We start from the raw sequence: 16,135 nt of genomic DNA on the forward strand, positions 1-16,135 counted from the left end.
GGGCATTTTATTGGAAGGTGGTGGTCCAGAAATACCTTGAATATGCTTCAAAAAATAATTCCAAGTTACCGCTCTCACCCCTTGTGTAGCCTTTGGTTGGTTTGTGGTGAGATGATTACACCTACTAATATCCTGTCCTTTTGTATCTTTTGTTTGGAATTGGCTCTCTTCACTTTTTGGTTGCAGGTGGATCCCTCCCTCAGATTTGGTAAGACTCTTTGATCCAGTCTTCTTTAGATCTCCAAAGAAGAAAGGAATAAGTAATGTGGAGAGCCACAAGAGCAGCTGTTTTGTGGTCAATTTGGGAAGAAAGAAATACTAGGATTGTTCAAGGAACGGAAAGATTCATTGAGCAAGTCATTGATTGCATTACTACCAAGGTCATGCATTGTCTCAAGTCTTCTAATTTATTTAAAGACTATTCAGCAGACAACATTTTAGAGGCTGGAATGTAGTGGCAAATTCTCCTTCTTTGAAGACTGTGATCAGGGAACAATGGGTCCCTTGAGTACAAGAAAGGGTGAAGCTGAATTTCAATGGAAGCTCTTTAGGCAACATGTGTCCCTTTGGAGTGGGGTGAGCTTTTAGAGACAAGAGAGGGCTGACTGATTGCCCTGTTTTCTGGTCCAATATGTATTGGTGACTCATTGAGAGCAGAGATTATGGCTTTGCTCTAAGGCTTAAGGTTGGCTAAGTAGTGGGGATTTCACCAAATTGAGGTAGAAGGGGACTCCAAATTATTAATTCGGTGGATGCAGTCAAACAATTTGGGGGTCTGGGCACATAGACAAGTTATGAGGGTAATTAATTTCTTAGTAAGGGAGGTTTGGATGTTGTTTATGTGGACAAGGAGATCAGAAATGGATTAGCTGACACTTTGGCAAAGTAAGGAACTTTCAAGAATAATATGTTTTCTGCTGTTTTCTAATCTGGAAATAAATCTCTTGGGATCAACATCCTTGTTTTAGGTGGTGACAGTGTACTCCTTTAAAAGTTTTGTTAATGAAAGTTACCATTTCTGATAAAAAAATAGAAAAATAACTACAAATGTTATGCCTAATATTTTATATCTTACCTATATGATGTCATGGGTCACTAGGTTGACCCAGCGATTGGACTGTTTGACACTTTTGACCTGGTACTGGTAGCCTTTCTGCTTTTGTTAATGGTCTGAGTCTTACCACGTTGCTCTCCTTTGGTTCCTTATATTGGAATCATGGTCCTTATGCTGACAACCAAAACTTCTCACTTAGGTCCTTTCAAACTTCCCACAATTCCAAACATTTTTTTTCACATTAAAAGCTTCCCATCTTATCAACAAATAAGCAATATTATTTATCAAAAAAAAAAAACAAATAAGCAATATTATTTCTGCCACCACTACTCAAGAAACAAACCGGCTTCTTGAATCTAGAAGCTCCCACATTCTCCACTATAAAAGTGTAAGTAACGAAACTCTCTCTTATGATAGATGGCCGTGTATACATGATATATTCTGCATGCAGACTTCAAGTTTGAAATGTATACTTGTCTTCTAAGTGTGGCCCAGCTAGTCACCCCTCTTATTAATTACATGAAATTTCTAACTAAACATCCTCAAAGTGCTTTTTTGTGTAGGCCCCCATGGTATATTTTACATATGTATAGTTTGCACATCATGTTACATTAGTCATAGATGAGGGTCATGCAATTGAACTCTCTCTCTTTCTCTCTCTCTCTCTCTCTGTTGTGTGGCTTATCCCTCCCTCCCTTTGTATCTATTTATTCATTTACTTTGTCGCATGGCAAACAGCACCAGCATGGGTTGCTGGCAACTTTTAATTTGTTATGAGCCCAAACGATGGATTCAATAAGTTCTTGCCAATAACCACGGCCGCTAAATAGAAACATTAAACTGAAAGCCCAGACAAAATGCGCACCTAGGACGAAAAGGCCATATGCAGATAATGAAGAACCATAAGACTGAATTACCTGGGATGCTTGTGCCCATAAGAAATCACGAAGCCACCCATTAATAGTAATGGAACTCTGCGCAAAATTTCTGCCTGTGATATGAGTTACCACCCCTTGATCATTTATACTACCCCAAGCATCCGACTGCATTTTCCAACTGAAATGGAATATTACTACCGAAATTGCATTGTACATCCAGAATAGACCTAAGAAGACATGATCCCAGGCGGATACTTGACATGTTCCCCCTCTTCCAGGTCCGTCACAAGGGAAACGAAAACCAAGATTTGCGAGCAAATAGAACGCCTTTGCACAACAACCAGGGACTCAAATGAGGATTCCTTTTTCTTCCCCTCTTTTATGAATTACAACTTAGGAATGGTTGTGTCAATGCCTCAATTTGTTCCATATCTATTAAATGTTTGGAATAGCATTATGCATGATTCTAATAGGTAAAATTTTCCCTTCATTTTTGTTTGAAGATCTCTTGCTGGAAAAAGCAAGCAACTTTGTATTTCATTAATTCTCATAAAACTTTGTCATTGCACATATCTTAATTTTTTTCTAGATATAATCAGAGATGCTATTAACAATCAAAAAGTAATCAGGTGTGTTCTTATATTTCTTTCTGATATTCTTCACTTCTGTAGGCCTAGGATATGCTTCTGTCATTCCAGATGCTCCAGGTGCAGAATGCCATCAGCTAACCAATACATTAGCAGAAAAAGTTGGTAAATTAGTTGAACAGTACGTGGAGGCCATGGAGAAGGTGATTAAATGCACTATAACAACTATTCTATTTCCTTTGTTTTAACTATTTTCTCTCTATGCTTGTATTTAATATGGATTGTTTTTATTATGTGATGTGGCATAGGTTAAATTAAAGCAAGGGATTAAAATTGCCATGAGCATTTCTAGTGAAGGAAATGCATATCTGCAAGTAAGTTCCTGAGTTTTCATGTCACCTTCTGTTTTAAGGAATTGTTTATTTATTTGTTCTTTTCTTTCTTTATTGATCAAAGGATTATTTATTTACCATCATCACATCTTAATTAGTTTGAATTGTAAATAGGACACCCAATTCTGGAAGCTCTACAAAGATGATCAAGCTTCCTGTTCCATTGTTATGAAAACTTCAATTGGGCTAGTATATCTTCTTGCATCTTTGTTGGAACCTTTCATGCCATCTTTTTCTGCTGAGGTAGTTATCTCTTCTACACAAAATAGATTGAGTAAATATTTCTTTGATGCTCTAATCATTAATTATATTAAAGTGTCTTGTGTAATTGCTATAATTAGATATTCTTAAGCACTTTTTTTTACATTATTTTCTGTGATATTCAAGGTTCTGAAGCAGCTTAACTGGCCTCAAACACAACTTTCACTTTGTGATGAAAAAAGAGATATTGAGAGGGCAAGGAAGCCTTGGGAGATTCTACCTGCAGGTCATGAGATAGGGGTGCCTGCGCCACTATTCAAGGAATTGGTATAAATCTCTTACTGTTGGTCATATGTCTTGTTTTGTTTTTCTTCTGTATGGTAGCGTTTTAGTTCATATTTAGGTGCTTATCTGACGAAGATTATTTATTGTACAGAAAGATGAAGAGGTGCAGTACTTCAGGGAGAGGTTTGCTGGAAGTCAAGCTGATAGGGTTTTGAAGGCAGAGGCTGAAGCAAAAAAGGTTGCTGAGCAACTGAAGAAAACAAAAATTTCAGGTACACTTCTTTTCTTTTCTTTTCTTTTATGTGATTGAAAATGGTTTCAAACCTCTGAAATTTGGAATTGGATGGAGATATTAATTATTCTGATAGGGAGGAAAGGTTGAAAAAATGCAGATGATCCATGGACCAAAAGCCTTTAACCACAGGCCCAATTCCAAGAAATCTCTTCTCCCATGTGCCTGCCTGTTCTAGAAAGCTAAACAAGCTAGGTGTTGAACTGAAGCATTTAGATCCTTAAGATATGTTATTGATCAAAAAGAGAAAAGAATCCTTAATATGTGCAGTTTTAGAGGATTCCCAAAATTTAGATAGGATTTGTACAAGATTTTTTTCCCTAGTTGAACTTTTTCCTTTGTGTTGATAATAAAAACTTTATTAAGACTAAGAACAATAGTAAGTACAATAATCAGAACTACCCTGAAGGGGTGCTAAGATCAAAGATACTCTCTTATCAGGAGGAACTAAGAAAAAAAATAGAATAGTTATGCTGGTACCTGGGAGGATGATCCCCTATACAGCCCAGCTGTTTCTACCTATGCTTTTCTTGGCTATCTTCCATAATTGTGGCTGACCTCTAGGCTCTAGATCCATCTGAACAAGATGTTCAATCTAGATGCCAGAAGTCTTATCTCTCACATAGTGCTTAAAGTCATAGGTGTTCAATCTAGATGCCATCTTCAGTTCTTACTTATTGGGTACTTTCGATATGTAAGTTTGAGCTGTACACTTATGATTTACATCAAGTTTGGGCATTATTCATGCCTGCAGCCATAAATCGATAAATTATATTAACCATTCACAAGAGGATTGCAGAAATAGAATATCTGGAATCAGGTAGGACTGCAAAAAGGATTGGATTGAATTTCATATAGGTAGATCCAAATTTGATTCATTTACATTTGGATCCAATTCAATTCTTATCCATCAGATTGCTGGATTTGCATCAAATTCAGATTGCAATCTGGTATTGAACAGTGCTAATAAACTAAACTTCAAATGTTCAATATATAACATGTTACTAACATAATGAACAAAAAAAAAAAAAAAAAACTTATAGGATATCTGGAATCAGGTAGGACTGCAAAAAGGATTGGATTGAATAGATATAGGTAGATCCAAATTTGATTAATTTACATTTGGATCCAATTCAATTCTTATCCATCAGATTGCTGGATTTGCATCAAATTCAGATTGCAATCTGGTATTGAATAGTGCTAATAAATTAAACTTCAAATGTTCAAAATATAACATGTTACTAACATAATGAACAGAAAAAAAATTTGATATTATATATCATGAACAAAATGCAAAAAATTTAAAACATGCACATTACAGAGAAAGGTAAAAGACCGAAGGTGCAGAAAATTGAGAAAAATATAAACCCATAAAAAAGAAGTTAAAAAGAAAGTAAGTGAAGAAGTTAAATTTAAGGCATATATAATTATGATGAGCTTTATCATAAATTAGGCACTAAAGAGGGAGAAAAAATAACTTATAAACTAGCAAAGATGAGAAAAAAGAAAGACAAAGATTTAAACCATGTTAGGTGCATTAAAGAGGAAGATCAAAGAGTCTTGGTAAAATATGAGGAAATCAAGCAAAGATAGAAAAACTATTTTAAATTATTAAATGAACATGTGGACACTAATCGAGGAGAGATGATTGCGTGTGGTCTCTTTGTCCCTCTAGGCTGTTTACATGTAAATCCTTTTTTCTCTCTCTTGTGGTCACTCCATTTCTTTTGAAAGAAGTTTGGAGTGTTCCTATCCCCCAAAAAGTCAGTGCCTTTTCTTGGGAAGTTTATGAAGGGTGCATCGATACTTGCGACTTATTGCAAAGGAAAATACCAAATTGGTTCTTGTCCCTTAACTGGTGCTTTCTGTGTAAATTGAAATGGTGAGACTGCTTATCACTTCTTAATCTCCTGCCTATTCGTTTGTTGTATATGGGGATGGTTTTGCTCTCTTTTTGGTTGCAGGTGGATCCTTTCCATTCATTTGGATAGTCTCTTTAGCCCATCTTTTCCGAGGAGCACAAAAAGAAGAGGCAGAATCTTGTGGAAATGCACACGGGCAGCGGTAATTTGGACAGTTTGGGAGGTGAGCAATACAATAATTTTTTGGGGAAAAAGAGAAGAACAAGTGGCAATTATTGAGATTGTTGCAGTAAGAGTGGCACATTGGGTGAAGACATTGAAACTGTTTTCAGACTTTACAGTGGAGGACTTCCTCAGAAATTGGGGTTCTATTGCTACTCTTCCTGTTGGACACAAAAAATCGTTGAGGTTTGGTCACTCCCGGTTGGTGGATGAATGAAAATGAATTTTGATGGGAGTAGTTTGTGCAACCCGGGTCCTAGAATTGGGTGGGTGCCAAGAGATGAGGGTGGTAATATATGTGGGCTTTATTCATGACCAATTGAACAAGGGGATTCAGTTAGTGCAGAAATCATGGTTGGTGTTTTTGGGATACAGAAAGCTAAAGATTTGGGACTCACAAGGTTGGTTGTTGAAGGGGACTCAAAGGTAGTAGTTGTGTGGTTGAAAGAAGGAAAAGGGGTGGTATAACAATAAATTCAGGCCTTTCAAGTTGCTGTCACCCAGCTTTTTGCAGGCAAGAAGAAAAGAGAGGAAGAGTACTTTGGAAGACATCAAAGGCAGCAACACTTTGGACACTATGGGGGGAAAGAAATGAAAGACTGTTCAAAGAAAAGGCAAGGGGCATGGAGGACATTATTGAAAGCATAAAGATCAAAACAGCAAACTGGGTAACATCTCCGGAAGCTTTCAAATTGGTGGCAGTAGATGATGTTATTAGAGCCTGGTATGAAGTAGCAAATTCAACAGCTGTGAAAGACAGAGTACTCTTGGACTGGAAGCCTCCTTAGCCAAACAGACTAAAGCTCCTTTTTGATGGAAGCTCTTTAGGAAATCCCGTTCTGTCAGGAATAGGAGTGTTCAGGGATGAAGTAGGGAAAGTGGTAACATTATTTTCAGGACTGATAGGAATAGGGGATTCGGCAAGAGGCCAAGAGCAGAAATAACAGCTTTACATCAGGGCCTGAAATTAGCAAAACAGTGGGAATTTAAGAATCTGGAAATAGAAGGTGATTCAAAATTAGTAATTGCCTGGATGGATGACAGCAATCCTGGTATGTGGAAGTTTAGGCATCTAATTAGAGAAATAAAGAGCTTGGCTAAGGATCTTGAGGCAAGCTTCAAATGGGTCAAGAGAACAGCAAAGGGGATGGTTGATACTTTGGCAAAGCAATGGGTACATAGGGATCAACTATTCTGGGCAGACTTTGAAAAGCTATGCTCATATATGCCTAAAATTGATCTGAATCTGAATTTTTTTCCTCCTTATAATGAAATGAAATCCCTTGATTACCGATCAATAGAAGAAACATGAACATTCAAGTAAGATAGGTAAGAAGATCTGCTAATCGCTTTGGCAGATGGTTTAGCTAAGCAAGGAGTTCATGAACAACAAAATGTATTGGGCTCAATTGTAATAGGGCGATGGGGTTTTGTTGCTGTAAAGTGTTTCCAGATTTCACAACCGCTTGTTGTATCTTCTCTCTTTCTTCTCAAGTAATTAATAAAATTTTTCTGTGTTGCTAATAAAAAAAGAGATTAGTAACACTATTAGTGTTGAAAATAATATCTATCTTTATAAAATCAGAACTACTAAAGTGAAAGAGGCATTAAATAAAATCAGGAAGAAAAGGTTTTAGGACTTGATGGAACTCGAATAGAAGTGTGGAAAGGTATGGGAGAGGTAGACTTACTATGGCTAACTAAGCTATTTAATAAGATAATGAAAGAAAAAAAAGATGCCTGAGTATTATGGTCTCTATATTTAAGAACAAATGTGATATACAAAGTTGTATTTATTATTGGGGGATTAAACTCATGAGGGTGTGTCAATCAATGTTAGAGCACCTGTAGGAGAGACCTCAAGTTTTATAGTAACAATGGGTCTTCACTACTTAGCCCTTGCCTATGTGCACTAATCATAGATGAATTAACTAAACATTTCATGAGGAGGTCCTATGGTGCATGTTTGCTGATGACATCATTTTAGATGGAACTAAAGAAGGATTAAATTCCAAGATAAGCTTATGAACAAAATGCCCTTAGAAACAAGAGGTTTTAAAGTAAGTAGGACCAAAATAGAATATATGATATGCAAATTTAATAATAATAGGATGCAAATCAAGGTACTCTTTGGATTGGAGACCAAGAGATAACTCAATGTGACCTTTTTTGATACCTTGGGTTGATAATTCATAAATAGGGAGAGATTGAGGAGGATATTTCCCATAGAATTAGAGTTGAATGGGAAAAATGAAGGGATGCATCTAGAGTTTTATGTGATAGGTGAATACCATTTAGATTAAAAGGAAAATTCTATAAAATAGTTGTGATGCTCTGTATGGAGCAGAGTTTTGGGTAGTCAAGAAACAAAATGTCCAAGAAATGAGTTGTAGAAAGCAAAGGTGCCAACCAACTGGTTGGTAAGGTCTCCTTCTGGTCATAGCAGAGACTTGGTATTGAATCCCGCCTGCACCTGGGTTGGGGGATGGGCTACCCCCCGTTGTATAGACCTTCAAAAGAAATAAAAAAAAAAGTGTTGTAGAAATGCATATGGTGAGAGCCTGAGATGGATGAGTGGAAAAACTATAAAGGATAGGTCAAAAGTAGGAGTAGCTTCAATAAATGATAAGATGAGGGAAAGTAGAATAAGATGGTTTTGTTATGCGCATAGAAGACCATCAAGAACACCCATAAGAGATGCTTTGTTGCAAATTGAAGGGGCTAGAAGATCTAGGGGTAGACCAAAAAGGACACGGGCAGTTGTAAGAAGTGATTTAAACACTGATAATTTAAAAATAGATATGGCATTGTTTAATTATTGCAAATGTGTATGCTGAGATGGATGAGTGGGAAAACTAGAAATGATAGGATCAGACGGAGTAGCTCCAATAGATAATAAAATGAGGGAAGGTAGACTAAGATGATTTTGTCATGTGCATAGAAGACTATCAACATCTGTAAGAAGTGCTTCGTTGCAACTTGGGGCCAAAAGGTCTAGGGGTAGACCAAAAAGGACATGGGCAGAAGTAGTAAGAAATGATTTAAGCACCATTAATTTTACAATGGATATGGCATTAAGCAGAACAAAATGGCAAAACAGGATTCATTTTGCTGACCCCCATATAGTTGGGATAAGCTTGGACAAAATTAATTGATTGTTGATCATATTTCAATCCTTGTATCACCTTTAACCAGATCATGCTCAAATTCAAATTGAGACAAAAAGATACTTTTGCAGCCCCAGAATTAGGAGGGATGAATTTCCCTCCTGTCTCTTTATGATTAATGCTACTTCTTTATGTGAAAGAGGCTGCCATTCAATACATGGGTAAAGTAAATTAAGACTCAAGTGAAGGTTGCAAAGTTCACAATATTCTCGAATGGTAGTGGTCATCTGTATACATGGGTAGATGGTCTTCCATGAGATGGGATACACTCTCTCATGAGCATTTCTTCCTAGAAAAGCTTCTGCAGTTCCTTTTTTATTTTATTTTATTTCTGTTGGTACTTGAATGAAGTTTACTTGTTTTTCCATAGATGGAAATGGGAAAAAAAAGCCAAACAAATCTACAACTGAAACCAAACCAAAGGCAGCTGCTGAAGCAGAAATTTCCATCAGTAGGCTTGATATCCGTGTTGGCATCATAACAAAGGTTCAGAAACATCCTGATGCTGATTCCCTCTATGTTGAGGAGATTGATGTGGGTGAAGGATCACCAAGAACTGTTGTTAGTGGACTCGTCAAATACATTCCCCTCGAAGAAATGCAGGTTGGTTTCTTTTTTTTTTCACCAGGTTACATGCATTAATCTTGATGTGCTGTATACTCAGAATACATATCAATTTATTGCTCTGTTTATTATGTTCCATGGGCAGAATCGGAAAGTTTGTGTTCTTTGCAATCTGAAGCCGGCAACCATGCGGGGTGTTAAATCACAGGCAATGGTTCTTGCTGCTTCCAACAGTGATCACACGAAAGTAAGTAATAAAAATAACCTTCAATTATCACTCCTAGGTCTATGCTAATAAATGAAGGGTAGCCAAACTCTCTTGATCATTTGATCATTCTTTAAGTTTTGGCCTAAGCCTTTTTTCACGAGGGGTAAAAATGCTAAAATTTTTTGTCACATGATGAGGTCTACCCTTCTGGATGGTTTTGCAAACTATGGGGAAGATCTTTGAAACCTTTCTCACCACCCATCTAGGCCGGTATTATTGAACTGCAAACAAAAAAAGCTAATTTCTTTGTGGAAGTATATTAATTCTTGACAAAGGGATCAAGAATTTCGTCAGTGTCATCAGAGGCCCACTTGCTGGATGGTTCATAAGTTTACATTAATACCCAAGGATGGTAGCATAAACTTTTCTAATCATCTGGTTGATGATCATATATGATTTTTTGCACTTTACCATGGGTTTTAATTAATGTTAAATATTTATAGTGTGGAATCTGCATCCTTGTGTATGAAATACGGAAGTGCTAATTTCACCTTCTGGACGTTGGCATTTTTGTTGTCTAGGTTGAATTGGTTGATCCACCTCAGTTTGCTCCCGTAGGAGAGCGCTTAACATTTCCAGGATACCAAGGTGAAGCAGATGGCGTTCTCAACCCTAAGAAGAAAGTCTGGGAAACAGTACAGGTAGATCTGCACACTGACAATGAGCTAGTGGCTCGCTACAAGGATGTTGCCTTCACCACATCAACAGGTGTTTGTAAGGTGGCATCCATATCTGGAGGCTCCATTCGGTAGATCCTGTGCCCGCGCTATCGACTTCCCCAATTTTGCCCCTACAACATTATTATTCTTGTTAAATTCATCTTCTTTGTTATTTATGTTACTTGTTACAATAGAAGGAATTTTGATTTCCCCAAGAAATTTTAAGTGCTAATTCCAAGTATAGTGGTGGTCTTTGTTTTATGATTTTTTTTTGATAAAATTGGAGGGCATCTTGCCTAGCTAGTTGATCAAATTGCAAGGTAGAAGACCAAAGGGAGTAGAGGGATATACATGATACGGAGTAATAATAAACCCCTAATGAAGGTGTTCACGCCCAAGGAGAAGACCAAAAACTGCTTCCACCGAAGATGACACGGTGTGAGGTGAAGCAAAATCACAGGACGAATCTTTAGCAAGAACCAAATTCTTTAGCAAGAATATGATTGAGGGCAGGTGAGCACAACTTCAGATTTCCTTTTCTACCAAAAGGCAATATCAAGAATTGTTCTTGATCACTCCCACTGGTGGAGATCGAACTGGTAGGGCGGCAAGAGCAAGAGAGAAGAAGACAGTACAATCAAGCTGTGTTGTCTCTCTCTATAATTTAGCAGACTGTGAGCTCATATGGAGGTTTGCCCAGCTCTTCTATTTATCGCCTTAAAGAGAGGATCTCCTAATCCCATTAAGAGTTTTATAATTCAAATCTTTTATTTGGATCTGGAATCTCTTTAAGAGATAAGGCTTTTCTTATCTGTAGATAAATATCAACATTCCTAATCCAAATCTTTATTTGGATTTAGACTCTTTGAGTGGATAGGGATAATCCCTTATCTTATCTGTTGATCTAAATCCAAAGACCGCCCTCTTTTAATTAATCTTATTAAGCCAGTTCGAATTGGTCTTTAGGCCCATTAAGTCTATGTGCTCACTAGCCCCTCAATCTGTTACCCAGTTGGTTGTCCTTGTATGGTATGGGACCCAAACATTGGTCTACACATCAACCACATGGGTTCAGCCCAATCTCAATTATAAGGCCTGGCCAAATTCACTGTAGGAGACAGTGAACCCTTGAGTCCATGACCATGGGCTCTTAATTGGCCCAACATTTACACTAAATGGTCATTGGGTTAAGCCACCTTATAAAAACCCAAGGACTGTGGGCAGATGCAAGATTAACCCATTATGTATTACCCTCAATGGTCTTACACTCCATCTATCTTCAAGGTCCAGGGCAATATTAGAATTTTCGTCCGGTTCAGGTTTCGAGAAAACCCACATTGCATGTACCTCGGGTCTCACCCTAGCAACTAAGGTAGGCCACCCCAACCAATTTGGCAGTACATCAGTGTCAGCCTTGGCAAGATAAATCTCCTCAGATCTATCCAACGACTGTGAAGATTCTAAACTAACACGAGTCTCATATGTGTCCAGTTTAAGGGCATTACACAAAAATACACTATAATAACATGAATCAAATATGTACTGTATTCAATGACATTAAATGTCATAATGTATATCATTCTGATTGAAGTTAAAGGCATACACTGTCTAACACACTGAACCCCTGAGTCCATCACCGTGGGCTCTTAATGGGCCCAATATTTACACTAAATGGTCATTGGGTCCAGCCACCTTATAAAAATCGAAGGACTGTGGGCAGATGCAAGATTAGCCCATCAGGTATTACCCTCAATGGTCTTACACTTAACATCTTAGCCCATAATGACCAAACACTGCCCGACAAGAGAGGACATCTTCCTTGGCTGTAAGGAACAGTGGTGCACTCTCTACTCACATGAATCTCAGGAATTAAAACCTTTTGTAAACATTTTGAAACCATAATATATATAAGTATATCTCTATATAAATATATTTTGCAAAAACAAATCTCAACGATTGAAATCAACTACCGACAGTTTAGGTTTCCATCAGAAAGAGTGCATCCCCGATCGTTCACTTTGTCCAACAAAGGGGCTGACCCTATTACTATGATCTCCCACTCAGATGAATTCTCAAACTGTCCCAACATACCCAGGTTTTGACCCCCTCTAAGGATCTCACTGATTGGCTATCAAAGACAACCCAATCTGACACCTAGTGTAGTATTATAATCGAGTCTAGGGGTCAAGTGTAGCATTCTAGTTTTGCCCATTTATCTCCAAGGTCCAGGGCAATACTGGAATTTTGGCCCGATTCAGGGTTTCAAGAAAACCCACACTGCATGTACCTCAGATCTCACCCTAGTAGCTGAGACAGGCCACCCCAACCAACTTGGTGGCACATCAGTGTCAACCTTGGTAGGATAAATCTCCCTATATCTATCCAACGACTGTGAAGATTCTAAACTAACACAAATCTCATATGCGTCCAGTTTAAGGGTATTACATAGAAACACACCCTAATAACATGAATCAAATATGTACTTTATTCATTTATATTAAATATCATAATGTACACCATTCTGATTGGAGCTAAGGGCATACGCTATCTAACACTAGCTATGTGATGACCTGACTTACCTCTCCCTTCTTCTCAGCCTCCTTCGTTATTGGTGGGAGCAAGGTGGCTCTTTCCAGTGCTGTGATGTGAGCGTCTGCGGTGTCTCTTCTTCGACACCTCAGTTGTGTTGTTACCTTCTGTTCCGATTGGTGTCGTGGCTTTGCTATTCTCCTCCACTGGAACTTGGCTCCGATTGTCAGGGCAACATAGTGGGTCCGGAACCTGGTCCTAGTGTTTGGCACTAGGCTGCTAGTTGTTCTGGTTGTTCTCGTTCTATTCATTGAAGTTTTGCTGATTAAAGTTCTGCTGGTTGAAGTTCTACTGGAGTGGTTGTGGCTGTTGCTGTTGTTGGGGCTGTTGTGGCAGTATGACTGTGCTGAACCTTTCCTCCCAAGCCCGCATCTGAAGGTTCATGCCGTGGACATACTGCACCAGTTTGTCGAACTGCCACACGTTAATCGCTGTGGGAACCACTAATGACTCAACCGTGGGGAGAGGGGTGATCATTTGGTCTACTGGGAAGGGCTGGCTCGACCCTATTGGCACTCTGAGAAATGTTAGGGGCATAGTAAGTTGTCCGATAGTTATTGAGGGCACTTCAAGTTGGATGGCAGGTTGCTCTTGCCCCCTAGTGACTTGCATGTTGTTTTTGTTGGCGTTGGCATTGCTTGAGGATGCCATTGGATTGGTGAAAATGAAAAGAGGGTGAGAACTTGGCTTTTTGCTGTTGGTTCCCACATGCAGTGCCAATTAATGATGCACAATCTAGTTGCTCCTAGCTGGAAGATGCTTAGACGTCGGTCTAACACGTGACTAGTTGAATTGCAAGAAAAATAGTAACAGAGGTCCTAGGGTACTTTACCCGGTGTGGGCACTCCGATGCTTAAGTTAGTGAAGAGTGTTGTAGCGAGCTAGTATGAGATTATGATAGCTAAATCACGGGTACCTTGTGAGGCTGGAGGTGATTCCCTTGTATAGGCGAGTTGTTGTAGGCCTCACGAAACATATCCGAGATCACCAGCTCGCGTAACCAGGAGTCCATTTTGCAACTGGAGAAGAATTCTTGTGAGTTGATAAGGCTTATCGAGTTCGTCCGGTCTAGGTGGGATAAGGCTCGCTGATGTGCGGTGTGATACCGGAGAGATCATAGATGACTGGCTAGCTTCTAGAAGAGGGCTATGTGGCACCTTGGCAGATCGGGATACGACAAGCTGCTCAGACATCGGTCATGGCTGAGGTACCCGAGGTGCCCAAGCTGACCTGGCCTACTGAGGTGTTCAAAAATGTTGAGATGTCGTCTAGTCATTAGGTCGTTCCACGTGTCCGCATGCTACCAAATTACCCTTCATCACCACCTATATAAAAAGGTTATCATTCACAAGGAAAAAGCTCCCGAGACCTCTTGGATATATTGAAGTGGTTAACAGGGGATATATAGAAAATCAAATGCTCCCTCCACACACATGTAATTGGTATTGATCTAGATCATATCTTCATGGTTCTAATTACATTGTATGACTTGGTAAGAACTGATTTTCCACAAATTTCTCCCATCTCTTATACCACTTGCATCCAAAGACAATAAGTTTAACAAAATAGAGATATTTGACAAAAATCTTTGATCTTTCAATTTGTAGGTTCCCCTTTGGGCAACTCTGACTCCAGTTGGTACTTGCCATTGTGATAACTCTGACTCTAGGTGGATATATGACATAACAAATGTGTTGGAAGGAATTGATCTCATAGAGAAGAAGCTTAAGAATAGGATACCTAGAAGTGTGGAACCTTTTCGTAGTCTTTAGATGAGTTTTTCCTTTCGTTTGAACATATCACGATGCATTGGATTTAAGAAGCGAATGTTGTTCTATGTACAAACACTATATTGACCATGAATTATATTTTTACAAAATTTTAATTTCCCATAAAAACAGGACATTATCTTCTATTTTTTATGCAGGCCAGAAGTTGAAAACTTTCCCTACTGGAGGAACAAAGCTTAGATTGCATAAGGTTGTATCATTTAATCAAGCTAGTAAATTAAAGTGATAATGCTTCTTTTTCCAACCTTTCAGTCATGCCAATACTTTCAATTTTTTAAAGTTATTACATAATTTCATTATTTAATCTACTTGTTGTTTTTTGAAAGAATATTTAAAATATGATTTAGTTATTATTTTTGTGATATTTAAAATATTCAAAAATTAGTTATTTACAATATTAATTAGTTACTTAAAATTTTTAAATATTAATTATTTATTAAATTTAGCAAACCATAAAATTATAATTTGTACTACTATTACATAATTTTGTTATTAATTTTGTAAAATATAAAATTATTATTAATTCAAATATTATAAAATCTATTATTATTAGTTGTATAATTTTATGAAATTTTTTAAATTTATTACAAAATTACGTTACTTTTATCTATTTAAAATTTAGTTATGTTAAATATTTTATTATTTAAAACATTTAGTTATTTAAATATTTATATAATATGTAAAATATATAATTTTTTTCTGTTTAAATTTTATTTATTTTAAAGTTGTTTCTTAATATTAAATATTATTTTATATAATTATTTACCTACTTTTAATATTTTTGTTTCAAATATTTAGTCATTGAAATATTTAAGTAATATCTTATTTTGTAATTTTAAATTTTTATTATTTGAATAACTTTTAAATAATTTATTTATTTATATTTTTAAAATATTATTTAGTTATTAAATAGAATAATCTGCAAAATTATAATTTGTATTGTTGTTACGTAATTTCATTATGAATTTCATAAAAAGATAAAATTATTAATAATATGAATATTATTAAATCTATTATAATTATTTTTTATATTCTTAAAAAATATTTAAAAATTTTCACATAATTTTATTATAATATTTAAATAATTGTTAGATTTTTTTAATTCAAACTTTATTTAGATAGATATAGATGAAAAGTGGGGAGAGGTAAATAGTAATTATGGATAATTTAGGAGAGAAACTTTGTCATAAATTAGAGATTATAGAGATAACTTAGGAGAAAGTGGGGGATTGTGGTGCTACGCTATTGGTGGGGGATAGAACAAATTGGAGTAAGGATCAGCTTTGAAAAGGTGCTAACTTTATGAGTTTTATTAGTTTCCTAAT

General features: G+C 36.9%; 1 protein-coding gene across 2 annotated transcripts in view; it reads left to right on the top strand.

The window, feature by feature from the left end:
- Positions 1 to 14,918, top strand: part of LOC148874690 (putative methionine--tRNA ligase) — a 30,999-nt gene extending 16,081 nt beyond the window's left edge. Inside the window, exons 10-17 of one of the 2 annotated variants that reach the window (XM_088963571.1) lie at positions 2,604 to 2,722; positions 2,828 to 2,893; positions 3,026 to 3,154; positions 3,299 to 3,439; positions 3,549 to 3,669; positions 9,311 to 9,543; positions 9,650 to 9,751; positions 10,294 to 10,672. In XM_088963571.1, coding sequence (XP_088819697.1) covers positions 2,604 to 2,722; positions 2,828 to 2,893; positions 3,026 to 3,154; positions 3,299 to 3,439; positions 3,549 to 3,669; positions 9,311 to 9,543; positions 9,650 to 9,751; positions 10,294 to 10,524 — 1,142 coding nt within the window. In that variant the 3' untranslated portion in view covers positions 10,525 to 10,672. Of the gene's footprint in view, positions 1 to 2,603; positions 2,723 to 2,827; positions 2,894 to 3,025; positions 3,155 to 3,298; positions 3,440 to 3,548; positions 3,670 to 9,310; positions 9,544 to 9,649; positions 9,752 to 10,293; positions 10,673 to 14,627 lie in introns of those variants that run through there. The other variant, XM_088963572.1, reaches the window with a different exon arrangement.
- Positions 14,919 to 16,135: the final 1,217 nt, after the last annotated feature.

The sequence above is a fragment of the Nelumbo lutea genome, chromosome 1, assembly GCF_056320005.1.
Source record: "Nelumbo lutea isolate HS-2025 chromosome 1, American lotus-T2T, whole genome shotgun sequence".
NCBI classification, from domain to species: Eukaryota; Viridiplantae; Streptophyta; class Magnoliopsida; order Proteales; family Nelumbonaceae; genus Nelumbo; species Nelumbo lutea.